This window comes from Sinohyriopsis cumingii, chromosome 8 (genome assembly GCF_028554795.1).
Source record: "Sinohyriopsis cumingii isolate HCF-2022 chromosome 8, ASM2855479v2, whole genome shotgun sequence".
Taxonomy (NCBI): Eukaryota; Metazoa; Mollusca; class Bivalvia; order Unionida; family Unionidae; genus Sinohyriopsis; species Sinohyriopsis cumingii.
Window position 1 is genome coordinate 1,388,578 of NC_142968.1, and position 24,718 is coordinate 1,413,295.

General features: G+C 34.6%; 1 protein-coding gene across 1 annotated transcript in view; it reads right to left on the reverse strand.

Moving 5' to 3' along the window:
• The window catches only part of LOC149792851 (signal recognition particle receptor subunit alpha-like), a 42,210-nt gene that overhangs the window by 14,533 nt on the left and 2,959 nt on the right, over nucleotides 1-24,718 (reverse strand). The window contains exons 2-9 of the mRNA XM_089966628.1: nucleotides 23,917-24,000; nucleotides 22,281-22,474; nucleotides 18,336-18,448; nucleotides 11,427-11,571; nucleotides 9,682-9,865; nucleotides 7,796-7,908; nucleotides 4,077-4,204; nucleotides 1,331-1,417 (exon numbers count right to left, since the gene is read on the reverse strand). Of these exons, the coding sequence (XP_089822754.1) occupies nucleotides 1,331-1,417; nucleotides 4,077-4,204; nucleotides 7,796-7,908; nucleotides 9,682-9,865; nucleotides 11,427-11,571; nucleotides 18,336-18,448; nucleotides 22,281-22,474; nucleotides 23,917-24,000 (1,048 nt within the window). The remainder of the gene's footprint in view (nucleotides 1-1,330; nucleotides 1,418-4,076; nucleotides 4,205-7,795; nucleotides 7,909-9,681; nucleotides 9,866-11,426; nucleotides 11,572-18,335; nucleotides 18,449-22,280; nucleotides 22,475-23,916; nucleotides 24,001-24,718) is intronic.

A 24,718-nucleotide genomic window follows, 5' to 3' on the forward strand; every position in this document is an offset into this window, starting at 1 on the left:
ACCCATGCTGTTAAGTCCCAATGGGCAACAATTTGTATGTTTATGACAAAGTCGTGATGCTACATTTGCCAGAGAGACTTTGTTTTTTAATGAAAGAAGCAAGAAAAAATTATAAATATGGATGGAGTATACATCCGAAGGAGAAACTCCTCCAACTTGCCAATGTGAAGATCATTCATCAAAATTCTTCAGGATGGCATGCAAAGTCTTCCATCAAGGGTGTGCGCTACTCTGCACGAATGCAAATAGTACCTGAAGTAATAATGGGGTGCAAATCCTGTTCTGAGGGAGATCACTCTGCCTAACTTCCGTTTACGTGAGCAGACAATATTAAGTTTTCATAGCTAACAATTTTAGTCAGGGAGGTCTTGATTTGTGAGGTAGTGGTAGTAGGTACTGTGATTGGGTAATGTATTTGACAAAGCAATTTAAATTAATCACATTTAATATTATCTTTATTATACTTGTTTTAGGATACAGTTGGCTTCAAACAGATCCCTCTCTACAATTTGAATTAAAGCATATTACATTAAAACACGTTATATTTAAAGAAAAATGTATTATTACACTGACCTCAGTCACACCATATTACCATCACAGGCCTGTGATATCTTGTCATATTACCCTCAAAGACCTATGATGCCATGTTGTATTACCATCACAGGCATGTGATATAATGTCATATTACATTCACATGCCTGAGATATCATGTCATATTTCCCTCCTGTCATATTACTCTCATGTGTCTATGATGTCATGTCATATGACCCTCATGTCTTTGACATATTACCCCCATGTGTATGTGATGACATATAGTGATGTCACGTCATATTACCCTCATGTGCTTGTCATGTCGTGTCATATAACATTAATGTTACCGAAATGTCATGTTATATGACCCCCATGTCTGTGATGTCATGTCACATTACCCACATGTGCCTATGATGTCACATAACATTACCTCAATGTGTCTGTCACTTTATATTACCCTTATATTACTATAACATTCTCTGCAATTGTTCACAATTCCAGAACTTAATAAGGTTTTACCACTCACAATAAATGACTCAGATTCTGAAAAATTCACTCAGACAATGTTTTTTTTCTAACTATAATAACACAATTATTACTCTCATTTCAAGCCAAATGACAATTTGTCTACTCTTGACATAACTCACAACAAGGGCAATAACTGTATAACATAAAAAAAGGAGAATTAACTTGTTAAATGCACAAGATGATATAAGAATAATGCGGACAGAACGTTGCTTTAGAGGTCTAATGCAATGATAGTCTTGCATAATACATGAAAATAGTAAGAATTTCTTACTGCTGAAAGTTCCTAGCACCTTCCCTTCTAGCTTGGTAGCAACCGAGTCGCAGAGTTTTTGAGCAATATCAGCAGCAACATTCTTTGCTGAAATTATAGATTTACAAGTAAATTATAGATATACAGGTAAATTATAGATATACAAGTAAATTATAGATATACAAGTAAATTATAGATATACATGAAAAATTCACATCTAATTTATTATATCATTGGTAGTGTATATGGGGTGGGAGGAGAAAATTTTGTCAGCAGCAGTTTGTCTTCCACATATCAGAATCCTTAGGTAGAACACTGAATTCACAGACTTTGTCTTCTGGTTCACAATCCTTCCTTAATCTCAAGCAAATGTACAAGACAGACCATTTGTAGAAAAGAAAACCACCAGTGGAGTGAACACCAAAATGACACCCAAAGTCACTTGATAACATCAATTAGCCAATCTGTTTACATGACATATTTTAAAGGTACATTCTCCCATCCCTTTTTATGATTTTAGAAATTGGTTGTTCTGCAAATAATGTATGTTTCCTAAGATATCATATATTTTTTATGAGGACAACTTAAATCTGTTTCCAGGAACCATTTGTCTCCTTTGTATAGTCAAAGTGAACTTCATCTTTGATATTTTGACTTTTTCCATTATTCAAGTATGCACCTATCTAAAATGTTTGGTATGGGTCTGTAATTTATAAGTAGTGTTACAATATGAAAAACATTGTTATCCTTTCAGTCACAGTTACCCCTGACATTATTAACATTAAATGGGTTCTTCCTTACCACATGTGCAGGCCATGCACAAAGGTTGATAACTGCAAATGATGGAGAACTCAAGTTTTTGTGTGGAAACTAGACAAATTATGTACCACAGTATACCCTGGTATTTCCCAATGTACCACATTATGCCCTGGTATTTCCCAATTTAACACGTTACATACCACAATATGCCTTGGTATTTCCCAATGTACCACAACACTAACACAGTATGCCCTGGAATTTCCCAATGTACCACATTACTACTTCAGTATGCCCTGGTATTTCCCAATGTACTGCAACACTACCACAATAAGCCCTGGTATTTTCCAATGTACCGCAATACATACCACAGTATGCCCTGGTATTTTCCAATGTACCGCAATACATACCACAGTATGCCCTGGTATTTTCCAATGTAGGACAATACTACCACAGTATTCTGCCTTTATATTAGGGACCAACAATTCAATGTTCTGGGACAGTAGCCTGATACTTTTTTAGCAAATTGATTATTAGCAAAATAAGATCATATTAAATCCATGATATTATTAGAAAACAATATTATTTTGAGATAAAAGAAAACAAAATATTTCAGTCCAAAGGAAAATCACAGCCCACACCCCACCACATAATGAAATGGCCAGTAAATAACAGTAGATGAATTTGCTATGTGTATGCTAATTGTTGTACAAGATGCAATCAAAAAGCTGTAATTACAGTGTGATGATTAATCTAACACAAAAGATGATAATGTGAAAGACATAGTACCAACATTAGAAAACCCGCTGAAAAATAAATATGAAGTGCTCATACTGAAGTCGAAAATTTTCTGGCTTCACTATTGATAACCATTTTTCTTCTTTCAATTAGCAATGCTGGCCTTTGCACTTTTTGACCCAAAGTCAACAGGGTTTTTCTTTACCCAAGTGCAAACCATCCACACAGATTGAAAACTGACGATGGTAGACAACTCAAGTTATTGTGTAAAAACTAAAACCATAAAAGACAGAGAGATGAACAGAAACTGACAGAAAACATAATAACATAATCTGTATTAACATTTATACTGGCTGTATGAAATGCTGAGTTGACCAAAACATCATAAAATAACATGATTTGTATTAACATTTATACTGGCTGTATAAAATGCTGAGTTGACCAAAACTATTTCTACATAAAATTTTAAATGCTAAATTAATCCAACTTTATGATTTTAACTTATATGCTCAAAACAGATGTCTAAGACAGAACAAACTGTAGCTATGTTGCAAAGATAATTATATTTTAATCTTTGCAATGGACATAAAAACGAGTAACTGTGAATGTATTTTGATCTATGAATAGAAATCTTTCAATTTATAAAAAAACCAAGATTGCTTAAAATTAATATAATTTAAAATCAGAAGACACTTACCACTGGCAAAGCTATCTCACCATCTGTGTGTGAGTTTATAAATGTTTTATCACTGGCTACTTTTAATGATATAGCAAATATGTATTACCATCTACTACAGTTAATTAGGTAGCAAACTACCTTCAATATTAATGAGGGTTCTGTGGAATGAGATGTCTCACTATCATAAATCCTCCATTGGAACCAACTTTCAAAACTTAAAACTCTGGCACAAAATCAACAATAATGCCACTGCTGCCACAAAATCAACAATAATGCCACTGCTGCCACAAGGTTCAAAACTTAAAACTCTGCCACAAAAATCAACAATAATGCCACTGCTGCCACAAGGTTCAAAACTTAAAACTCTGCCACAAAATCAACAATAATGCCACTGCTGCCACAAGGTTCAAAACTTAAAACTCTGCCACAAAAATCAACAATAATGCCACTGCTGCAACAAGGTTCAAAACTTAAAACTTTGCCACAAAATCAACAATAATGCCACTGCTGCCACAAAATCAACAATAATGCCACTGCAGCCACAAGGTTGTACCTGTCTTATTCTCATGCAGACCATACAAACAAAATACTTACCGATGATGTGGTCTTTCATTTTTTCCAGGACAGATTGCATGTCTTCTTTGGTCAGCGTTTTACTGCCAACAAGATTCCTGAACATGCTGAACATTCCTCCCCCACTGGCTTTCTTAGAGCTTCCAGACCTGTTATGAGTAAGTACCATGAGTATGCATAATGTATGCAAATTTAGAATGGAGCTATAGTACAAGTCACTTGGGTCATGTATGCGCATTTACTCATTTTAAATTAAATATAAATTGTTCTTTTAAAATTTAACACTAATTTTCTTTAACTGAAGTCTATTCAATCCCGATTATTCAATGCTCTGCACCTTAACTGTCACCAAGAAACTTCCAGATGAAAGCTATCTATCACTGTGGACTTTTACAATGGTGGCCATGTACTAAACTTGGGTCAAAATAAGTGCATGTTGAGTGGAATTGTCATAATAGAAGGTAGTATGAACTTGTTTATCAATGTGTAGCTTTCACTGTCACATCACAGCGTGCGACATTAAATCTGGATGGTACTGGATCATACCTTTAGGTTCATTTTGTCCAAAAAAATCTATGTACTTTAACATTGATTTTGCCATATGCAACTATCAGGGCATCTAAATAATGACCTTCCAAAGGAATATGGATGTGCATGAAAGTATGTAGAATCAAATTCTAAAAAATGACACCCATTACTGAAATAGTTGGTGTGAAATGCCTACATGACCCATGTGACTTGTACTATAATAGTTCAGGGGTAATAATTTTACATATAGTTACACAGATAAGTGGGTGGGAGTGATGCCATTTATTTAAAGGTGTACCACCAGTGTAAAAGAATGATATGAAACTGGTAATGGTCTGCATGTTAAGCTTCAGCCAAAGATTGGCTCTGCAGACAACAAGCATTTTCCACATATAATGTAACACCACATGGTGGCAAACTGATCAAATGAACAGAGCTATTAATGGTGAGTGTATCGTAAAGGGCTCTGCTATCTATGATTTGCTCTCAGAAATTTGGAGATGATGGGAATTCAGGGACTATAACTCTTCTAAATTTTGGAAATCCAACTCATTCAAGGTCTCAATAAAAGGTGCATGATAAGACCGCATGTAAAGATAGCTTTGTCTCAACTTTCTTAACTGACATTATTGCATGATAAGACCACATATAAAGATAGCTTTGTCTCAACTTTCTCAACTGACATTATTGCATGATAAGACCACATATAAAGATAGCTTTGTTTCAACTTTCTCAACTGACATTATTGTTTGCCTGTCAGCCCCATACATTTTGTTGACAATAAAATGTATACAAAATTAAACAAATTCTTGATTTTCTGAATGTTGTGACTAGTCTTAATATAATTTTGCTTGTAGGAACAGTATTACCTGTTGTAAATGCCAACTCCAAAAATTTCCCCAACTTAATTCTCACATGTGGAAAAAGGATCTCAGTTGTGGATTTTTACATTATTTGTGTTCTACCAAGCAACAGAATTTGATCATGTTCAAATAAACAATGATTAGAATAAATATTAAAATTTTAAGAATAGCTGGTCCTAAAGATATTCCATTGCAATGATGAAAAGTCTGGATAAAAGGCCCTTCTGAAATCTGCATAATTTATGTACATATGGAAATATTTTGTAAAGCATTACAGATTTTGAAATTTTACAGATTCGTTATTTCAGTCAATGAATGATACATGCAAAATCAAAGTAATAGGTTTTGGGTTACTGTACCGACCAAATATGAAATATTTCCTTTATTTCAGGTCCAATTTGAAGGAACAATTCTCATATGTTATACATATTATTTAACATTGTGTAACTATCCATACCAGGCCTTAGTATCCACTCCAATCAACTCTAGGTAATGAGCTAACAAGATGCCAAGTAAAGCTGTCTCACATAATGTAACACTGTGCAACGCTCCATGACAGAACTTAGCTTATATCCCTCCAATTGGCAGAAGGTAATGAGATACAGTTCTCCCCTGTTAAAACTGATTTCACTATAATTCAGGATATCAAAATTATAAAAATATATAATTTTATTAAAAAGATTAAACAAAATTATTTTTATCATCAGCTGAAAACATTACATAAAAACTAATATTATAGTTTATTTTGACATCACCAGAACCAGTGATTTTACAGTCACAGTATAGCTCTAATTTGCCACTACTGTATTCCGGCAATGTCTGATATTGTATTCCAAACAGGCTATTACAACACCAAAAGTTACACAAGTCTCGAATAAGCCACAATTATCATTGGTCCATGACAATCCCTGCATTTGGTCCATGACAATCCCTGTATTTGGTCCATGTCAATCCCTGTATTTGGTCATCCATGTCAATCACTGTATTTGGTCCATGTCAATCCCTGTATTTGGTCCATGTCAATCCCTGTATTTGGTCCATGTCAATCCCATATTTGGTCCATGTCAATCCCTGTATTGGTCCAGGTCAATCCCTGTGTTTGGTCCATGTCAATCACTGCATTTGGTCCATGTCAATCCCTGTATTGGTCCAGGTCAATCACTGTGTTTGGTCCACGTCAATCACTGTATTTGGTCCATGTCATCCACTGTATTTGGTCCACGTCTATCACTGTATTTGGTCCACGTCAATCATTGTATTTGGTCCAAGTCAATCCCTGTATTTGGTCCACGTCAATCACTGTATTTGGTCCACATCAATCCCTGTATTTATTTGGTCCATGTCAATCACTGTATTTGTACCACGTCAATCCCTGTATTTATTTGGTCCATGTCTATCACTGTATTTGGTCCATGTCAATCCCTGTATTTATTTGGTCCATGTTAATCACTGTATTATTTGGTCCACGTCAATCACTGTATTTGTTCCACATCGATCACTGTATTTGGTCCATGTCAATCCTTGTATTTGGTCTATGTCAATCACTGTATTTGGTAGATGTCAGTCACTGTATTTGGCTAAAGTACACAGGAATGACAAATCAGCCCAGAGTAGATAGACGCTAACTTGTAAAATGTAGCAACAAATAAGGTCCATTCAAACAGTGAAGTGTCACTTGTGAAATCAGTTTGATTTCACAGTGAATTCAGTATTATCAGTATTGACGACTGAATTAAAACATTTAACCTCTCAAGGGAGACATCCAGAAAGAGGAAAGCTTATTCTGTGAATAGGACTGATTTTGAGGGATTAAAATCATTTCGCTTATAATCTTATTCTTTATATGTATGACAATATGGGTTGAAAGAAATCAACTTAAAGTTTGCTTTTTTATTTTTATTTCCTTTTTAAAACAATACTGGACACAGATAAATGTATGTATATATGTATATATATATATATATATATATATATATATATATATATATATATATATATACCATACAGTGAAGAAAAAAAAAACACCCAATTTACATCAATTATGAGCAGCATTATTATTTAGTTAACTGGTGTTTTGTTTAACCACCAACCCACCAAAAAGCACATGCATTATATTGGATCATTTTCACTATACCACTGTTCGGTACACAACATGGTTGACAGTTATGGACACAGACTACCACAATACAACGAGAAAGATCTGTTCTGAGATTATGACTAACATGTGAAAAAGGTATATTAGTGTATGGGTAACAGACATTTTGGTAATGGCTGGATTAGTTATGGTGAAAAAGAAATGTTACAAATAATAAAAACAACAAAGATAATGTCATGCTTGCATAATCCTACCTCTTCTCAGCTGTCTTAGTGTTGATAATCTCTTCATCCTGCAGATCATCCTCACTGTCTGATTCAGGTTCTATATCACGAAGTCCTCCACGCATCTGTCCAACGCAGGCCAACTATTTGAAAAGGCAGATGATTTTCTTACACACTGTACTGACTCTTGCTTATGTTGTTGTCTTCAATATTTTGTCAATGTACAGGGCTTAAAGTTAGAAATTTCTTTTCACACAGAATTAGAAAATTAAAATTTTACTGACTCTAATTTAATTTCACTGATCCATGCATTTTTTTCTGTGTGCATTATCTTCAGTTCATACCGTTCCTTCTTAACATGTGCCCACTACATTAACATGTGCCCACCCATCCATTTTTTCTTTCTTCCAGATCAACATGTTCTCTCAGCTGCATATCGTATGTCATACTAATTATGACAGACTTATCTTATGTCATACTAATTATGACAGACTTATCTTATGTCATACTAATTATGACAGACTTATCTTATGTTGTACTAATTATGACAGACTTATCTTATGTCGTACTAATTATGACAGACTTATCTTATGTCGTACTAATTATGACAGACTTATCTTACGTCATACTAATTATGACAGACTTATCTTATGTCATACTAATTATGACAGACTTATCTTATATCATACTAATTATGACAGGCTTATCTTAACCACAAAATCTGCATGAGTATCAAGCTGCAAAGCAAATTTTGGAAATGCAAAAAAAAAATCCAGTGATTGTTTAGAAATCAAATACAGTGGGTCCAACAGTTCCCCGAGTGGCCAAGTGGTCTAAAGCGCTCTCCGTTATGGATCACTGCCATCTCACCTCTGTCTGCATGGGTTCGAGTCTCAGATTCGGCCAATTTGGGTATGTGAGAAGGCTTGACAGTAGTTTCTTGAGGGTCGGTGGTTCTTTCCAGGTATTTCCCGGGTTCTTCCTACACCATTAATATTAGCCACCATGTATAGCCTATCGTGTGCTGAAAAATGCGTTAAACCCTACAACAACAACAACAACAGTGGGTCAAACAATTTAGTGATATATCTCCATAAAAAATTTCATCAGATGCTGCCAATCAAAGTCATACAATGTCTTAGCAATATCAAACTGTGTACCAACTTGGTTGAAATCTAATAATAATAAATCAACTTTTTGTGTGAAAACAGATTTGAGCAAAAGAAAACATCAACAACAGGGGCTATAACTCTCCTAAAGGATGACCCAGAATGCTGACAATCATTCTCGTCCAACATCTCACCATTTTCAAGATGCAAGCCAAATTTAGTTGAAATACAACAATAATTAGGTTAAGTTATTTTGTCAAATTGAAAGCACAAGAGATTGTCACACAATCAGGGGCAATAACTCCATTAAACAATGCCGACGATCAAACTCAGCCAACATCTCATATACAGCACACTCAATCTGGATGAATTCCAGTAATAATTAAAGAATTTTGAAACTAAAGTGTGTGAGTATTCGCCATTGTGGGCTATAACACCTTAAAATGATGAAACAGAATGCTGACAAATCAACACAGACAAGATCTCATCAAGTTACATACCAAATTTGGTTGAATCTAATAAAAGCCAAAATGCAAAACTAGTTCAGGGAGTTATTGTGCAGAAACAAATGTAGTACAGATGGAAGGATTAGCAAAATTTATATTTCTAAGAAAACTAGGAAGAAAAATATGCATTTTATGTGAAATGAGATGGTATGATGATGACACAATGTGAATTATTGTAATATATATATATATATATATATATATATATATATATATATATATATATATATATATATATATACACACCACATATTGTTGTAAAATATATATACCACATCTGCTTAAAATTAAGAAGAAATACCTCTTCTGAAGACATCAGATTCTCATCTGCGATCTCCTGGTTCTGTGTTAAGTCCATATCAGCACCATTCCTTCTGCTGAAATCCAAGGCTGCCATGTCTTTAGTTGTTATTTTAGTATTACTGCTTTTTGCAGCCATCTTCACTCTCTTCTTGTTGGCGGTGGTGGCTTCAGGAGATGGTTTACTAAAATAGTCCAAATTAAAATAGAGTAGTAAGATTATGGGGACTTGAGACAGTTCTGTTTCCAAGACCTGAAACCTCTTCAGCATTCCCCATAACTTTTCCCACTAAGAATTATATAAATACATTTGCATCTGCGATTGTTGCCTATATGAATCCGTACAAAATTTTCGAGCAACCTCATCAATCACAACATAATCACCAGTATAAAAACAAGAAGAAAAATTGAATATATTTTATTTTGAACCTGTTGACAAATGGTTAAAAAAGGAAATAAACTTAAATTGCATGCGCATCTTTATTTTGCATAAACCATTTTCATTCAAAAAATGGTTCTGTCTAAACATTTCATTTATTTATTTACAAATAATATTGGAATTGGTAATGGCAATATCATTCATGATTTTTTTTTAACAGGCTATTCAAAAATATTTAAACAAGCAGCTGACAGATACACATACTGATTTATGCTTATGTGGGATTTACGTTTATTGTTTTATATGTGATGTTCTGAATACATTCATTGTACTGTGATGGCACAAATAACTACCTCCACATGCTCTCTTTCAGTGAATTCTGTATTTATTTTGTTTTTCTTTTATTTGCCTAGAAGTCACTAGGATTCTGTTTTGTGGCCTTAAAATAAATCTTTATTTGCATCCAGGGTGAACATAATTAATTTGTATAAATTGTAAAACATAAGAAACTTAGAAATGCATTGAAAATGGTTAAAAAAAAACAAGAGAAAAAAATTTACAAAATAAAAGGACTACAAATCTTTATAGTAATTACTGCACCATTGAAACTAGGATTATATGAAAGAATATGCAAGAGCATTGGCTGAGATCACACTTGTTAATAAGATCATGTTTAGAAAAATAACAAAGAAGCATTCTGTTTGGCATGTGTAGTGAGAACACTGAGGACTGTGGCAGAAGAGGAAATATTAATAACAAGACTAGGACCTCCAAGCACTGCTGAGACATTATAATCAAAACATTAGAATCTGCTGATGACAATGATGATGCAAAAATGACTGCTATATCTGACATCCCACTAGCACGTACTCAACAAAATGACTGCTATATCTGACATCCCACTAGCATGTACTCAAAAAAATGACTGCTCTATGACATCCCACTAGCAAGTACTCAACAAAATGACTGCTATATCTGGCATCCCACTAGCATGTACTCAACAACATGACTGCTACATCTGACATCCCACTAGCATGTACTCAACAACTTGACTGCTACATCTGACATCCCACTAGCATGTACTCAACAAAATGACTGCTACATCTGACATCCCACTAGCATGTACTCAACAAAATGACTGCTACATCTGACATCCCACTAGCATGTACTCAACAAAATGACTGCTACATCTGACATCCCACTAGCATGTACTCAACAAAATGACTGCTACATCTGACATCCCACTAGCAAGTACTCAACAAAATGACTGCTACATCTGACATCCAACTAGCAAGTACTCAACAAAAATATGTAAACTTTTTAATATCATTATGTTCTTAGTCCACAGGCAGTTGACAAGATGTTACCTTTCAACTTTTGGCTTCTTCACAGATTTGGCAAAAAACTTTTCTCTGTTCTTTTTTAATGTTTCTTCATCCAGTTCTTCATTACTTGTAACCTCTGAGGCAGTTGTTGATTTGTTTTCTTCTGGCTCCTTAGCTTGAGAATTTGCTGTACAAAAAATAGATTACCAGATTCTTCCATATACAATATGTATTTTTTCTAACTTAATTTTCATGCTTTACAATATAAGGAAGTACCACAAACTTATGTATATACTTATGCACAAATCGAAAAAAATTGCCAACTGCACAGACCCAGATCTGCCAACACAACATGCACTTGCAGGTCTGGATCACTGCAGATTTGTTAGGCCTAATCCTTAGGAAAAATGCAAACCCAGATATGCATGTGCATTTGCAGATCAAGGCTTATCATAGTCAATGATACTAATGACAGATATATCCACCGCGTAAATATGAGTTGCCTCGAGAGTGACTGATTCATCAGCTGCTTAAGAAATCTAGTATTGGTCCTGGTGACCGGTATGTATGCAGGCATTGTTTCACATTATGTACCCCCATGACAGATAGGTCCGCACTGTATGTTCATGTTAAAATCAGTCTTATTGGTCAATACTTGGAGGGAAAAGAACATTCATCTAATCAAAATAGAGTTAACAAATGATTGTTCTTACTAAATCTGGGGATTTTTTGCAATGTTATAGCGCCATTTTGTTAATACATGTGTTTGAAGTTTACAGTGGTAACAATGGCATCTGCTTATGAGAGTGATTTGGGTTCCGAATTTTCAGGGTTTTCGGAAGATGAATTTGACATAAAACACAACTGTTTCATTAGATACCATGAGGAAATACTTGGGAAAAAGTAGAACATAGTGACTAGTTAAACATTTGTTGTGTGGTAATTACATTTATATATCTGACCAATAACTTCCTGTAAAAGACTGACACATAAATTTTAGGGTTTACAAACTGTTTTGTATTGTATATTCATGGATTTTATATCAATATTGTGGATGTTAGAAGGATACAGGAATCAAACAGACATATGGTAGTTATAGCATTTATTTATGCATGGTTTTAGTCAATAAATCAGTTTATATAGAGAAAATAACTGAAACAAGTAGCCCATATCCCCACATCATCAGCTAAAAAGTTATCATTTGGCTGCAGCAGCTTTAGAGCTATACACTGGCACCAGTAGTTAAAGAGTTAAGCACTTAGGTTCAACTTAGAAAGTTCTAAGTAGATAATATATTATTCATAATCTACTCTTCATAGATCTATATACCTGATACTACAACATGAACAGTATATAATGAAATATTCTTATGTGGTCGCCGAACTTCATCTAAGGTATAAACAAGAGTCCCTTGAGTGACTGAGACTCTACTGACCAAAAAAGAGGAACAATAAAAGCATTTTTACAATGCAATAGTGGCCATATTAGATATCAGAATCACACTGGACATTGTAAGAAGACTACTGGTGAAAGTACAATAGTGGCCATATCAGATATCAGATTCACACTGGACATTGTAAGAAGACTACTGGTGAAAGCACAACAGTGGCCATATTAGATATCAGATTCACACTGGACATTGTAAGAAGACTACTGGTGAAAGCTCAATGTCGATATAACCAGCCACCTACGTGAAGTAGCAATAACAAAATTATCAAGATGGCAGTCAGATCAGCACCATTTCAATTTCTCACCAACTAAACATCTCAAAAGAAGTCTTTCAGTGAAAACTCCATGCTGATATGACCATTCATTCTAGAGGGGCAGTGATAACAACATTTTCAAGATGGTCATCCAAACAGGAAGTCTGTGCAGTACCATTATCAATCAGGACCAGTCATTTCATAAAAATCCTATGGTGTTGTCACCATGCATTGAGAAGCAGCAACAGAAAGATTTATATAACTGCCACTATGGTGGTTATGCTGAAGTACAAACAGCACCATTTTGATTTAGCACTAACTGGACATCATGAGAAGTCTTCTGGTGTAAAGCACAAGGCAATAATTTTGTTGTTCAAGATGAACAGTGCTACAATAATTTAGAGATGACAATTGTGGAGGTCACATTAAACATCAGACCAATCACCATTTTCACTGAAGTCCAACCAGACATTACAAGAAGTCCACAAGTGAAAACACCACGACAATATGACTTTATATTCAACAAGAGTAGCAATAACAAGATTTTCAAGATGGCTGCTGTGGTAGCCATACTGTGCCTAAAATCTGACCTAAATGCACAAGTGTTATGTATATTTAATTTTATTATCTGTTTGTTAGTTTTAATTCTTTTACATTATTCCATTACATGCTATTGTAAGTTAACTTTGTTTACCGGATTTGACATTTTCCAGAAATTCAATTCCATTCTGTTTGACCTGACTGTTATAATAATAGAAACACTGTATCTAGTGTCATACCTTGATTCAGAAACATTGGCAGTTCTGGTAAACAACCTTTCTTTAAATTATGTTAAAATTCTTTCCCAGAGTATGTGTGTGTTTTGGATTTTTAATGTAGCTTTAACAATTTTTCAGTCATATTGCTACAATGTCTGTAGACTGGCAGTGATGTCGAGCCCTGGGGCATCATGCCGCATGATGTCCCACCCAGCTACATTATCCTGATACCAGGCCGACCAGCCCTAACACTAACCTCTTGACGCTGAACTAAGTCTTTGGTATGACTCAGCTGAGGATCAAACCCATGACCTCCCGCATCCAAGGTGGGCACTCTAACCACTAGGCCACAGGAGCAGTGATTTTTTTCCCAGAGTAAGAAATATTGATTACAGTTAAGGCCATATTGGGAGTACGTGATGTTTGGCACGAAAAAGGTTTCTATTTTGTTCTAGAAGAATGACCATGTGACCTTCATCTGGGAATCTGTTTTGCATCTTAAGTTAGCCTTATACCTAATGTTTTGCAAAGAATTAGTCGATGGGCTTTAAACTTTTGACATGTTAGTTTGTATTGTTGTGACCAGTTCGGGCTGAGATTTTATTTTCTTCAAATTACTAGATTTCAAGTGATTATTTTCCCTGGAGATACTAGTGCTCTCAATTAATTTTTGGACAAGGACATTTATCTAAATTTATACAGAATTCAAACACTGGAATAATATTTTCTGTGACTGAACAAAAGACTGTTGACACTGCAGCACTTTGCTGACCATTAATGATGTCATCATATTTCATTTTGGATTTTTATTGGGACTCAAAAGTAAATTTCATTTAGGACTTTTTATTACTAGGACTTCTATGTTTTTTAATTCTTGGATTATTTCTGGATTTGATTCGTAAAACAGTAAGTTCACTTGATATTCTAGGGAAATAAATTATTTGTTAAATTTTACAAAGTCTGTTGTCTTCACTTTTTTCCTGTTACTTTTTGTAAGAGCCTAGACTCGTAACAACAAGTTAAGAAAAGAAACTGCAATGGCTCAACTTTTCAAATCCTCACAATTTTTTTTTTTAAATTTTCAAACACTTCACCCTATCTCTCTTGTAACAGCCAATGGCTCTTGCCAGTGAAATGGGTGGTCATCATCATGCAAAATCCATCATACACCTTGCTAAGACTGTATATATAAAATTAGATAAGATCCGAAAATAAAATGTCAGTGTGACTGCAATTTTTGTATATCAGACCTCTGTTCAAATCCAGACCCTGGAACAGAAGCAGCAGATGAACAACCATGCTCCCCTGCATATTTTTACCACACAGGAAACATAACTACAAAATTTCATAAAATTCCGTCCAGTATTTCAAATCGATACAGCATTCAGGGTTCCTGCCATGAATTTAGAAAAAGATTTCCAACTGTTCCAGACCTTTTTCAGACCAAATTGTTTTCTCTCCAAACACAAACATGTGAAACGTTTATTAACCTAATGAAGCTAAAGTACTTAAAATAGCAATAAGTCCAGAGATGAAAAAATATAATTTAACCTTCTAGATTTTATTTACCTTAGCAAAATCTTGCAATCTGTTGATTACAGTCCACAATAATATATAAAAGATTATAATTCCAATATATGTAACACATGATGAATTTAGCCTTAAGTTTGGAAGACCCAATCCAGGCTTTAAAGATATCAGCTTCTTCCCACAGAGAGTTATAAACATGATGTCCAGGCTTTCTTTAAATTCGCTATGTACATGGTATTTTTAAAAAGGCATTTTCAATTCAGTGGAATTGTTTACATATTTATATTTTCCCCAAATAAACCATAAGAAATTATGCCAGAAGCTGTCCAATCTAAAAATAACTGTTCATCAAAATTTCCAACCTCTGGAGATCAACAATTTTCTCCTCAACAAAAGGGGAATTTGCAAATATTTAAAAAATTAAAACATTTTTTTAAAATACATTAAACTAAATAAATGCAAAAGTATTAAAGTACTTGTACAAGTAAATAAAAAAATAAAAAATTTAAAATGTGCATTCAAACTTTTTACGATGTAAGGTATTCTAAGTAAATTGAATTAGGAATGACATTGCTTTAATTTACTCCAAAATATTAGTACAGTCAGGGTGATTCAAAAATGTAAAATGCGCCTTACTATACTGGATATTAATTCCTAAAAATAGAGTAGCAAATTAAAAACTGAGACTATACTTAATATCACTTCATCAAGATGCTGACAGGTTAGGTCAAATCTATAACAATGTAATATGGCGCTGACAATCACCAAAGTAATAGCCCAAAAGTTCATACCTCACAAACTGGTAATCAGTCATGTTACACTTGCATATCTAATTATAGCCCAAAGGTTCATACCTCGCAAGCTGGTAATCAGTCATATTACACTTGCATATCTAATAATAGCCCAAAAGTTCATACCTCACAAACTGGTAATCAGTCATATTACACTTGCATATCTAATAATAGCCCAAAGGTTCATACCTCGCAAGCTGGTAATCAGTCATATTACACTTGCATATCTAATAATAACCCAAAGGTTCATACCTTGCAAGCTAGTAATCAGTCCTATTACACTTGCATATCTAATAATAGCCCAAAGGTTCATACCTCGCAAGCTGGTAATCAGTCATATTATACTTGCATATCTAATAATAGCCCAAAGGTTCATACCTCGCAAGCTGGTAATCAGTCATATTACACTTGCATATCTAATAATAGCCCATAAGTTCATACCTCGCAAGCTGGTAATCAGTCATATTACACTTACATATCTAATAACAGCACAAAGGTTCATACCTCGCAAGCTGGTAATCAGTCATATTACACTTACATATCTAATAATAGCCCAAAGGTTCATACCTCGCAAGCTGGTAATCAGTCATATTACACTTACATATCTAGTGTTTGAAAAGTTATGAATAAGCTAAATGGTGTGCCAATATAGGTAACAAAGTTGATATAAATTTGCAATTTAACATATTTTTTACCCTTGAGAATGATATCACAAAGTATCGTTACTACTTCTGTCATGAGAGCAATGCATCTTCCTGTTTGGAGTACATGTCTGACCCACTTAATTCAAAACTCATTCAGCCAAAGTGCATCAGCTAAAATTTTCAAAAATATCTTAGAAAATGGTAAAAATGTTGCTCTTTCTAAAAATGTATGTGTAATGCACATACTTGGGTAAATAGGAGAATAAAATGCAATTTAAACATTTCTTCATGCCTTTGCTCACCTTAAAATGTGCGCTAAAATTAAAATATTGCCAGATACACAAGATTTGGTTTTTTTTATATACTTGACATAAAAATCAATAATTCCTTGCAAGGCGTTAAGACTTGAACACAGGGTATGGTGCCAAAAAAGACATGGTTTTATGTTGTTGTTGTTGTAGAGTTTAATGCCATTTTTCAGCACACGATAGGCTATACATGGCGGCCAGTATTAATGGTGGAGGAAGAACCCTGGAAAGAACCACCGACCTACGAGAAGGTACTGGCAAGCTTTCTCACATACCCACATTTGCTGAATTCGAGACTCGAATCTACATAGACAGAGGAGAGATGGCAGTATCTGTAACGGAAAGCGCTTTAGACCACTCGGGGCCCTGACGTGGTTTGATCTCTGGGCTTAATGTTAATTTTCAAAAGCATATTAGAGTTATCCCCTCCTTGCTTGCACATAGCTAATATTCAGGTCCACACATGCACACAAAAAGATTGGTCCCAAAATGTCAAATCAAATAAAATCCAACAAAATTAAAATGAATAATTAATAGCACAACACAAAACTTAATGAAATAATCCATGAAATGGAAAGGGTAGATTAATCCTGAACGAGTCATCAAACACCGGCCAAAATGGAGTGCCATTCACCAACTAGTTTATCAGCTATACGCACCTTGATATGTTGTATTATACAGTAATGCCTGAATAGCTCTGGAAAAAGTAGTCACGTTTCCAGTTTCATATACAATGAAAATATAAGACTTTTCCAGACATTTTAGTATTTTTTAAATTTTTCTACCTTTTCAACGCCTGTAAAAGCAATTTCCAAATTTAAGACTTTTTCTAGAAATCAAGACCTGCACAGGAGCCCCAAGCATTGAATAGACATAAAAACAGACTGTTGGTGGATATCACAATATCCCTGGCACATTTTAAAATAGCATCGGGACAACCAGAAAAGGGTAAAACTGTATCTTAATAAAAATTCTGAATCATAACTGGAGTGATTAATGTTTGGTCCAAGGCTCGGCTAGCGTGGGTATGTGGGAAAGCCTGCCAGTAGCTTCTCGTGGGTCGGTGGTTCTTCCCTGGGTTTTCCGGGGTTCTTCCTCCACCAGTTATACTGGCCACCATGTATAGCCAGCCTATCGTGTGCTGAAAAATGGCGTTAAACCCTAGAACAACAACAACTAATGTTTGGCTATGAATTCTCACTAGGTAGAGTACATACTTTTGACTGGCTTGTTTTCTTTCCCCTTTGCTGCTTTCTCTCCTTTCTTGTTCTCAATCATGGAAGCAACGGTCTTCTTGGACTTCTGGGATTGTTCAAAAGTCCGCATGGTTCTATAATATAATGAAACAAATATGAATGATTTAAAGGATCAAACATCAATATTATTTCCTATACGTGAATTTTTTTATATATACCGTTATAGATCAGGACTGATTTTCTCGTTAAATAAACACCATCTACATTGGGTAATCTTGCTTTGGGATTATGTTTTATATGGATGGATGAGTACAAAACAACACTGCGAGGCTCACAAGCAAGGATGGGTGTGAGTCAATTTCACAGGACTCTTCTTGTAACCTGAATTCAATCTACAGCAACTGAAAAGAGATGATGTTTTTCAATAGGATTAGTACACAAAATGGAGGATTCGATTCATGGATTCAGCCCCCTGGGATATGATGGTGGGGGGATGACCAGAATTTAATAAAGAAGGGAGTGAGGGGCCATGACAAAATTTAAACTTTGCACATGCTTGTAATGGCTTCCATCTCAAGTCAGCTTATCTGTATTACCTGCAGCTACACAGGTATATCAGACCATAAAAACCATGGTTTGTTGTTGTTGCAGTTTTTGTCAATCTTGGTACTCCACATTTCACAATATCGACAAGGAAAATAAAGCTGCCTTCAAATAAATGACCGCTGCCCCGATATGACTCACACATTCAGCCATAAATGAATACACCACACGGCAAACTTTTTGTTCTGTACTGAGTCTGCAATTTAATTTTGTCTTTTTTGACAGTCAGAACTGGTTCAAAAGTATAAGTTGCAAAGCACATACATAATCCATTACAGCATTTCTCCATCTTTCCAAGACAAGAAGGCAGAGGCCTGCATATCAAGCCCACAATTAGAGCATTGGTGTAAATCATGTGACCTCACCGAAAGCATGTCACAGAATGAGATGTATTAGCACCATAATGACTCATCTATGGCCTAGTGGTTAAAGCGTCCGCCTCGAATTCGGGAGGTCGTGGGTTCGATCCCCGACCGAGTCATACCAAAGACTTACAAAAATGGTACTAACAGCCGCCTCGCTTGGCGCTCAGCATTAAGAGATTAGTGTTAGGACTGGTCGGCCTGGTGTCTGGATAATGTGACTGGGTGGGACACCATGCTACATGTCTGCAGCATGATGCCACAGTGCTAGACATCACATTAAACTGCCACACTGTAGACATAATAGCGATATGACTGGAAAATTATTAAAGCTATGTTAAATCTAAATCACACACATCAAACAGAAGAATGAAATTCATCATGGAATTTAAAAAATACAAAGAAATGACACAAAATTTCACCCAAACCTCAATGAGGATCTTTTACAATGTTAAGCCCAAAGATCAAGAATGCATGATATCCAAGAATACAGCTTCATGGCTATAATAGGGCTTCCCCCCCCACCAAAAAAATGAAATAATTGTACAACTGGGATTGACATGACAGAAAAAGTGAAAATAATGTCTTATGTTACGTGTTTAGGCTCGAATAAACAGTAAAACTAGAAAGAGTGAAAACAACAAGCTTTGAAAAATGTAATATAATAATTTATTTCCCTTGAAAATTCTGTACAAATAATAAATATGAACTTGCAGTTTTAAGAATCAAATCCAAAAATAATCCAAGAATAATATTTTAGAAGTCCTAATAATAAAATGTTCTAATGATTTCAAGTTCAAGTCCCAATGAAGAATCCAAGATGGAAGGCAATGACGTATGCCATAACTTGTACTGTGCTGAAGTCTCCAGTTTCTTGTAGAAACTCAATAAATCATCCTCCGGTTTTGGAAATCCAAATAATATTTTTTAAGAAATGTCTTTTGTTCAAGAATACTGTATGAGCACAAAATATTCCCAGAGACACAAATTAATCTTTTAAAATCCGAAATTAAAATAAAACTCAAAAATTCATTATTGGTCACAACAGAAGAAAACAACCTGACATCAAGTGTTTAAAAGCCCCAAAACTCTGATCTCTCTCTCTCTCTAAACATCACTATTAATACTAAGTATTTTGCAATTTTGGAAACGCCTAATTGCAAAACAGAGGATCATGTGATCATGTTTATATATAAAAATCAACTTGCCCCCTGTATGTCCTTGATAAAAAAACAATCATTTTACTCCAAGAATAAAAGTTGTTTACTTGAAACTCAATCAAGGCCAGGAACTAAATCAAAAATAGAAACAGTTGTTCTATTATTGGGTAATTATGGAAAGATTTAGGTCAAACTGAATTTTCTGGAAAATATCAAATTCCTTGTAAACAAAATTACATTACACTGACATGTAAAGAAGAAAAAAAAGATCCCCAAACCCACAAACAATAAAATCCAATATAAGTAACAAGTGTGCACTGACTTCAGTATTAAAATCTAGTCAAATCAAATATAAATTAAATCCAATATACGTAACAAGTGTGCACTGACTTCAGTATTAAAATCCAGTCAAATCAAATATAAATTAGATCCAATATATGTAACAAGTGTGCACTGACTTCAGTATTAAAATCCAGTCAAAGCAACCAGTAATATGAAACTAATACCATTCCAGAGTGAGATGCATTTTCACTGGTAGACACATCATATGACTTTTGACAAGTCCTCATATTGCACTATTATGACATCACAACTATATTGTAATCTGTGCAGCTGAAATGGCATTTCCTTAGATTTTTACTACATGAAATTACATTTTAAAATTTTCTACTAATTCTTACATGAGAAATATAACCATACTTCTATGAATATAAGTTGTAAGTCTTCATGTTGGTCAGTGTGTGGTTTACTGGTTCATATTCAATTCATGAAAGGTAAATAATGGTATAATATCGTCTACGCTTAAAATTTCTTAACCTGACATGTATTTCCTTGATAACGATAAAGGTGTCATTATTTCTTATAGTACAAGGAGAATTAAACGCGAGAGATGTATGATAGCGCATTATCCGAATCAACAGTTAAATGCCCATTAAAGCCAATGAACTGGGCTTGGAACCCAACTGGCAGGGAAGAATCTATGGCACCCCAATTGTTGACACCCAGAAATATGCATGAAAAAAGATCCTTTAATCTTGTGAACAAATCTTTTAACTCCAACTGTCAGATTTATGCAACATTTTTCATAAGAGCAACTCGAATGAGATCAAGATTTGGCTTAGTGTTTTGTGCCACAGCAACACAAATAGGTTATCATTTCAAGGCAACGAGCCTTGACCTTGATCAAAAGTCCAGTGTGCTGACCGCTGAGTAAAGAATGATCCTGCAATCAAGTTACATGACATGCAGAAGAACCTATTTAAATGTCCATGACCCTGTAGGAGGTGATGAAATTCAAGAAACCAGAATGCATGCAGGGTTCCAGCCACATATTTAAAAAAGATTCCAATATTTTCCATACCTTTACCAGAACAAAAAAATAAAAAATAAAAATAAAAATTTCCAGACCTCCCAAACAACTCTGAAACAATATACAAAAATTTCTCCCAAATGCTAAAGAGCGGTCTTGTTATCACTTTCTGCTGAAGACAGTTTTAATAATGGAAATTAAGATATTTTTGAGACTGTTTTGTCTTTTTTTTTTAAATTTCCAGACATCTTCAAGACCTGGAAAACAATTTTCAAATTTTACACCAACTGCAGAATTCCAGACCCATGCTGATGTGTATAGTATGGTCAGAATAATTCATTTTATTTGTATTTCAGCATCCTTGTTTTAAGCTGTCAAAATCAGATTTTACTATTTTCCTGTTTGCTCCTTTGTCAAAATTAAGGTTTTCCGGCAATAATTCTTTTCAGGCACACCTCCCAAACATTTTAACATGGCCTGAAATCAAATTAAAATATGCAGCCCTCATAGCCACACCAAACAAATTGCTTACTTTGCTGTCTGTGCTTCCTTCTTACTCTCTGCCTCTCTTTCCCTTAGAATGCGTTGAAAATCATCATCAAAACTGTAGTTACTGCAGAATTTTCCCTGACGAAGATCATCTTTGTATTTGTTTCGAAACTCAAGTTGGATGTCTGTGAGAAACTTGTCAACGTAAGACAGTTGTAGAATTTTCTGGTAGGCTACCTACAAAAACATTCAGGTTCAGAAACATTTATGAAACCAAACTGATTGCTACTGCAGTCTCGGTTTATACGTGTTTATTTAATACTTCTTCTTTATTATGACATTTTAAGCGAGGATGTATAAATCCAAGTAACCATGATGTTTATTAATACAACGCCCTTAATCTGACTAATATGAAGAAGAAACAAATGAGTCAATGCATACATCTGTGACTCAAAAATAATAAAATGCTGACATTTTCTCAAATTATGATGAGACAGAAACAAGCAACTTCAGATTAAAAGATCTAAATCAACTAAGACCAAGATAAACTGCCAAAAGTAGATAATATCAGGGGTTGAAAATTCCATGACCCCATGGTCACAGACCCACCTCTTTTACCACTGATGCCAGACATTTTTCCCTGTCAAGAGACTCAATATCAATTCAGACATAACATGTATATTGAACCTTGTAGCTGTGACAAAAATGATAAATGAAACACTGGGATGAAACAGGAATAAGAATTCATATTGAAATCATGTACTGCTCAGATCAATATATGTACTACATTACTTGCATGGTTCAACTTCAATCAAATGCTTGCACCCTGGTGCTGCCAATGGACTGGACCTGCCATAATACTGGCAGCCAGCATTTTTGGTGGACGTAGAAACCGTGAAGAACAACCGAATCACATGAATATACTGGCAAGCTTTTTCACATATCCATGTTTGCCAAGCCAAGACAAGAATCCATGTAGGCTGAGGAGAGACGTCAGTGATCTGTAAGGATGAGCACCCGAGACCACTTGGACACCTGGGACCCCAAGTTCACCAAACAAATGGCATTTAATTAGAGCTGACCAATGTATTTACAAGAAGTGTAGACAAATGGAACAGGTGATTACTATAACGTTCCTGCATTTTGATAAATAAGCCAACAAATAAATCAGAGATATGCAGCAAAACAGCATGAAAAGTTAATTTCATTAGGATTACTCATCCCCAACTTGCCTTCTCATTTGAACCTTCTTCTTCAAAGCACAAACAGTTGATGGAAAACTCTCTATGACTTGTGAAAATCTAAAACAACAACTCAATCACATTTCATATGGATTGAGTTTTCATTGAGATTAGAGTCACAATAAATGCATGCTGATATTTATTTTTGGATCTAAGTTCTGCCATAATAATATCCAGGGAATTCACAATTGTTTTTTTTTTTGTGGGATACCAATCTTCACAGTTGCCTTATGGTTGCTGCAAACCTTGATATTGAAAACCCAATGAACAAAAGATCATTTTGTGGAAACAAGTATACAACACATTATTCTTCATTCACAAACAGTTTAGATTGAAACTAAAATTAACTGAATCTATGCTAAAACTATGAACAATGTATTTTATCTATCTAAAATTATGAACACTTCAATCAGAAAAATAATAGATGTCATGTTATACCACAAATACAAGTTCAAATTCATTATCCAGCTTGTACTTCAGGGTTAGGGCTTCATGGTTGAATGAATTGTTCCCTGTCCTCTCCTGCAATAAAAAAAAGCAAGTGTAAAATTATATACTACAAAATAATGCACAGACAACGATAAATAATGATACATAAGGTTTCTAGTTTGTTATGTTTTAAAATTCTTGACATCACAACATACTGAAATTATCTGCTACTGAAATATTTACTTTCCAACAGCAACAAGTGTGATGAAGGCAAACAAGTTCAATGGCTCAAAAATAAATGAATTTGTAAAGGGCCAACTATAGAATGTGTCAAGTATGTTACAGGGCCACATTTCAAGTCACCATGTTTCAAGTGTAGCTATTTTTGGACAGTCTGTTTTTTTTTCTTTATAAAAAAAATCAATTGAACAAATTGTCATTTTTAAATATCACAATTCTTACAAGTACAATAGTAAAATGGCCAGACAGTCTCAGTCGTTACACTCTCAAATCATTAAAAACTTTGAGAATGATTAGGAAAGGTACCCCCATGTTTTCCCTTGAATTTATTTACCTCATCAAGAGCAGATCAACTATCAAAGAGAATCGCATCTTACCTTTTATTTGATACATCCGTCATCTGACCACTAGCAAACCGCTATGATAGAATTTTCATTGCTCGAACAGATTAGTGATGCCTGAAGTTTTAGTGATACCTGTGTTGCCATATGTTATGCATTTTAAGGAACCATTCCGTATTAAATAGTAAAATGTTATATTGTAATATTTCAATTTCTTAAATGCTCACATG